Raw genomic sequence first — 6,085 nt, 5'->3', positions numbered from 1 at the left:
TAATGTATACAAGCAGTAAGTAGAACGATAAAGGTGTGCAAGAATATTTAAAAGATTTAACATGTAGCTCTTTACCCATGTTTTATTTCAATTCCAGTAATGGAGATTTATTTCTTAGTTAGAAACCCACTCCATTTTTATGGGGGGGGGGGGGGGGGGGTAAATAATTAATTTTAAAAAAGAGACTCACACAGACACAGTCATATATGATAAAAACAATAGGCAATGTATTTGACTTATAATTCTGGTTTAACTACACCATTATGTCGTGGTTATTCATTTCTTCAAGTGTATCCTTACTTTCGTCTAAGTATTTTGACGGGCTTTGCAATGCTTGAATAGTATATACAGTTTTTTGCTTATCTTTTTTGCTTGTCTTACATTGTCTCTTTCGTTTCCTTCTGTGTCTAGGAATTTTACTATTTACAGCAGGGTATAATTTATCATTTGCAAGAGTAATAATATTTTCTGGTGATGTAGCACAGTCTTTTTTCACGTAATGTTTTTGTTGGTTAATTGTTAAAGTAGGTGTCCATGTGGGTATATAACTACTCACGTAAGAATACGTATCAGAATCATCAGAAAGGTCATATGATTGGGTTATTGACCCAGCAATATCGTTCTTTTGGAAAGGAATAGAGTCTTGTACCCATGAGTTTTCCGTATGAGATATATTCAGGTCTTTTGAGATGGAATCCTTCAGGGTAGAACTTAAATCATGAGCTTGTGTTAGATCATTCGCAATAGAATCTCGCAAGCATGACAACTTGTTGCTCACTAGCGATACTTTATAGGAAGAAGCCTGTCGATTTCTAAAGTTTGTGTCTTGACAATGTTCTTCCTTCGTCCACTTGTCTGTAATATCTCCAACTGAAGGTTGGCGTATGAATATATCCAACATATCTCTAGAGAGCTCTTTGTTGTATTCGTTCAAGTTTTCTGCTGATTTAGTCTCTTCTTCTGTTGGTATATTGTCACTTGTTTCGTCATGACAACATCTTATTGAGGAAGAACTATCAATTTCACCGGAATGTTTGCCACCGTCTTCAGAGGAAATCTGCATCAGTTTCCCAGTCGCTGTTGCTAAATGTTGCTGCAAATTGTGAATCAGAAGTTCTTTCTAAAAATATAACAAGAGAAACTAATAAACAAAATTTTAGCAACACATTAATTGTCATTGACATAGTTATAGGAGATTTAGCAATAGTTATAGGAAAGTTAGGTGGAATAAGATGAAATTTTAGTTTTGTATCAGTACATGAAACACAGATATCAAGCCAATGGGAGACACGCTACACGCTAGTACAGCTGCAAAGGTTCTACGAATATACTCTGCAGTCTTAAAGACGGAAAGGATATATTTGATAATTGCAATCCTAGATACTCCTTAAAAAGGATAAGATAATCAGATTTCGAATACCTCTGACCATAGACCTTCTGTGGAAAGGTTGATCTGTAACTAAACAACTACAAAAAGCAACCATAATACCAACACAGAGACAGTAACTGAGAATTTATATTACATACCAGCATGGCGGGAAGGGTTGTAGTTGATAGGTATTGAAGTGAGTTTGACTGCATGGAGATACAATGAAGTGCATGTGAGCGAGTTCATCGGTCTATAGGTTGATTATTGGAAAGGAAACAGATCGTGTTTTTAGGTGAAGGCCTGTATCACGGTTCTTCAATTCTGTGTGAAAATCTGTGTGTGTGTGTGTGTGTGTGTGTGTGTGTGTGTGTGTGTGGTGTACGGTTGTGTATGTGTGTGTGTGTGTGTATGTGTGTGTGTGTGGTGTACCGTTGTGTATGTGTGTGGTGTACCGTTGTGTATGTGTGTGTGTGCCTTTTGTAATTCCCCCTGCACCTTTTGACAACCAGTGTCGGTTTGTTTACGTCCCCATCACCTAGCAGTTCGGCAAAAGATATCAATAGAATAGGGACCAGACCAATGACTAAATCAAGGATAAAAGAGATAGATAAATAAAAAATAAAAGATAGATCAATGAAATACTAACAGCTTGCATGGATCTTTTAAGAGCCGAGTTCTCTACAACTAGATGACATAGTTCTTCATAATTAGGTTCTTTCTTGCAATATGTTAAACGTTTAACAGCGGCAACAGCAGCCGGGGAGTCTAACTTGTCGCTTTTACTTTTTCTCCACAATAAAATCTGGAAACATTAAAAACATTTAGAAATTCCAATTTGAAATTCAGGTCAGACAAAATTACTGCTTCGAATGTGACAGTATGTGACTCCGTAGATATTCTATGGTTTAATTAAAAACGACTATTAACTATTAACGACTAATGTGACAGGTGTGCGCACATATACGAACACGCTCACTCTCTCACACACATGCAGCTAATTGTGTGTGTGTGTGTGTAGAGAGAGAGAGAGAGAGAGAGAGAGAGACAGACAGTAGCGTTTGTATGTGTGAGTAGATATATGTACCAGTAGCGTCCATTTGAATCACTTTTTTTTCTCCCGCTCTCTATTTTTCTCACTCTCACCTCTCTCTCTCTTTCAACGACTCTCTTTCTCTCTCTCTCTCTCTCAGCGTCTCTCTTTCTCGGCGTCTCTCTCTCACTCTTTCTCTTTCTAGGCGTCTCTCTCTCTTTCTCAGTGTCTCCCTCTCTCTCTCTATCTCTCTCTCCCTCTCTCTCCCTCAAACACATTGATCATCCCCTTGGCATTTTAATTTAACAGACGAGGATTAAAGGCGGTGAGCTGGCAGAATCGTTAACACTCAGGGCAAAAATGCTTAGAGACATTTCGTCCGTCTTTACGTTATGAATTCAAATTCCGCCGGGGTCGACTTTACCTTTCATCCTTTTGAGGTTGATAAAATAAGTTGAGCACTAGGACCAACGTAACCGATTTACTCTCTTCCCCAAACTTGACGGCCTTGTGCCAAAATTTGAACCCAATATAACGGATGAAGAAAAAGGATAAGCTGTATGATTGCGATATGATTGATGGTAGTGGGATTGATAGCAGATCAATTGAATATTAGCGTGACTGATCGTAAGATGTCTAAGGATGATTGATAGACAATAAATGATTGAATCTTACTTTATCAGTAGCAGATTACATGATGGTAGTATGTTTTATCGCAGAACGATTGACGTTAAAATAACTGATAGTAGAATGATTGGCGGTTCGATATTTAATATAGGAACATTGGCAGATGGAAAAATTATTCAATGTTTTCTTATTGACGTCAGATTACATGGTGATAGTATGATTGATGGTAATATGGTTGCAGGCAGAATAAGTGATTAATGTCCGATTGATGATAATGTGACTGATAGTTGGATGTCAAATATACGAGTGACAGACAGTAAGATGATTAAATATTTTACTGATGACGAATTGGATGCTGTTTACATGATTTATGACAAAATGATTGATGGTAGGATGCCTCACATAGAAGGAGTGATAGATGGTAGGATCGGTGAATATTGTTTTATTAACGATTGACCAGATGATGATTAGGTGATTGAGGTATTACGAATAATGGCAAAGGAATTGATAGAATAGAATGGCGGTAAGCATAGATGACTAAAGATAAGATCGCCAATAAGATTGATTGGTTAGTAGTCTATTATTTGACGTTTTACCTGTTTAATTTTCTAATATTACATAATCTAATGTGGAGGCGCAATGGCCCAGTGGTTAGGACAGCGGACTCGCGGTCGTAGGATCGCGGTTTCGATTCCCACAACAGGCTTTGTGAGTGTTTATTGAGTGAAAACACCTAAAGCTCCGGTAGGGGATGGTGGAGAACCCTACTGTACTCTTTCGCCACAACTTTCTCTCACTCTTACTTCCTGTTTCTGTTGTGCCTGTAATTCAAACGGTCAGCCTTGTCACACTGTGTCACGCTGAATATCCCCGAGAACTACGTTAGGGTACACGTGTCTGTGGAGTGCTCAGCCACTTGCACGTTAATTTCACGAGCAGGCTGTTCCGTTGATCGGATCAACTGGAACCCTCGACGTCGTAAGCGACGGAGTGCCAACAACAACAACAATATGATCTAATATTTGTTAGTCGACTTTATATGATGGTTTAATATTTACTGATTAAGTATTTTGTGAGTGAATAGTATCTAGTGTTGATTGTTGACGTTTTACTATCATTATGCAAAAACGATAACAGGATTGGCGAAAGGAAGAACATCAAATAAAACACTGCCTCATAAAATTAGTAAATGCATTTGAAAGAGCCTTAGATCACAATACTGACTTATATAACATTTATAATGTCTTAAGTGTATATATTAATTGGTTCTAGCCTGGTTAGCTTTCGCACAAACCAGTAAATCTTTTGTTTACTAATTCATATATCTGAACAAGTCAGAGGCTGACTGAGAGTATTAAGGGCCCTCGGGCATAACCGTATAAATGTTTACCAGGCCCTTTTGAATGTGTGTTTTAGTAGAGTGAACATGTAGAGTGCGGGCCCCTCAGAGCTCCGGGCCCTTGAGCAGGGCCCGATTGACCGACGACTCGGTTCGCCCCTGGAACAAGTATTTTCAGCTTGGCTCAGAAAGTCTGGGATTTTTGTCAAATAAGGTTGAAACATCGTGCCAGGTGATTCTTTGGCAGTCTCACTTTGAAATACATCTCTGAGACGAATTACTACAACTAGTACCATTCCACATTTGTGTATACATTATAAATGTACGCACTCCAGTATGTTTATCGAAGGTTGTTTCAGTTAATTTTTCCTTCCTAGTCATTAATTTATTTTATTTTCTAATTGATTTGTCTGCCGTATTGATCTTCCCGTCATGACAAAAAGCGTTATTAGATAAAATCTAACGTCAGTTCGTGAAATGTAATGAAAGAGGACTCACCTTAGGTATAAATATAGCAGACTGAGCAAATAAAGCAAATAGCCAAATTATGAGTGTAAGACCAGAATTCACCACGACAGGCTTTTCTCGAAACAGATGCCAAAGAGCAATGCTACTGCTACACAGGATGAAGACCGTCAGAATTATCAGTATCATAGGTTTAGCATCGTCCATTGACGGTAAAGTAATGTTACGAATTTGCCAGGCTACATATAAGCCGAATGACAAAACACTTCCTTTATAGATAAACAATAATGACATCCATATGTATTCGAACTCACAAGAACATCTGGGTACATTGATGACGCTGGATGCATTCATGTTAGGTCTGGATGTTAAGCCTTCCTGTAAGTATAGCAATACCATTGAACACTCCAAGTTAAATTTCTTGGTTTTTACTCAAAATTCTTCCGTTAAAGATCGTTTGAATTATTTCTCGTAATGTTAATAAATTGAATGATTATTTGGCAATTAGATAAAAGAGAAACATTTATTGGAAAATTTAATAAAATAAAATGCTTATTTGTCAATTTAAATTAAATGTTAATTTGTCAATTTCAATAAAGAAAAATTATTAGTTGGTAATTTAAGTGAAAATGATTTTTATCAATTTAATCAAAGAGAAATACAAGTGCTGCAATAAACTATATTAAGAGTATATTCAGTTGTATAATATACACACAACGCACGCACACACACACACACACATCTTTTTATTCTATAGTTTTTTTTAATCTTTTACTTATTTCAGTCATTAGACTGCGGTCATGCTGGGGCACCACCTTAATATATATTACTACCGCTTAAGTTAGAAGAAAAAAACATTGTAGCATGAGGGAAAGTTTTATGGACCAAACTTTCGCTGGGATATTTTGTTATGTACAACTCAGTTTTGATTCTCACTTGGAATAGTTTCTCATACATCACCAATATTCTTGAAAAAAAAAATCTTCATGGCCTTTGAAGGAAAGAACATTTTAATCAGTAAATTTGAAATTCTGAGGGATGTCATAACTGTTGATTTATTTATCAAGGAAGAAGCCTTTCTTCAGTCATTCAAACTGGTAGAAATAGCAATAAAATCTCATTCAAATCAAACATAACCATATTTAAAATAGGTGTAACATTAGATAATGTAGCCCCAATTATACATTTTCTTAAATGAGAAAGAAACAGAATGGTCAAATAATCGTAGGTCTCCCAGATCGGGACAATCAAAACT

The 6,085-nt window shown here is 36.8% G+C and overlaps 1 protein-coding gene across 5 annotated transcripts in view; it reads right to left on the bottom strand.

Annotated features, from left to right (window-relative positions):
- Positions 1-46: 46 nt before the first annotated feature.
- The window catches only part of LOC106881640 (putative G protein-coupled receptor 156), a 66,506-nt gene continuing 60,467 nt past the window's right edge, over positions 47-6,085 (bottom strand). For 4 of the 5 annotated variants that reach the window (XM_089352125.1, XM_089352126.1, XM_089352124.1 and 1 more), the window contains 3 exons: positions 4,864-5,208; positions 2,016-2,171; positions 47-1,120 (listed from right to left, as the gene is read on the bottom strand). In XM_089352125.1, the coding sequence (XP_089208251.1) occupies positions 254-1,120; positions 2,016-2,171; positions 4,864-5,208 (1,368 nt within the window). In that variant the 3' untranslated portion in view covers positions 47-253. The remainder of the gene's footprint in view (positions 1,121-2,015; positions 2,172-4,863; positions 5,209-6,085) is intronic. The other variant, XM_089352128.1, reaches the window with a different exon arrangement.

Source organism: Octopus bimaculoides, chromosome 5, assembly GCF_046866305.1.
Source record: "Octopus bimaculoides isolate indiv1 chromosome 5, ASM4686630v1, whole genome shotgun sequence".
Lineage (NCBI taxonomy): Eukaryota > Metazoa > Mollusca > Cephalopoda > Octopoda > Octopodidae > Octopus > Octopus bimaculoides.
The sequence above is the reverse complement of the archived record's forward strand: the minus strand, read 5'-3'. Positions and strand labels throughout refer to the sequence as shown.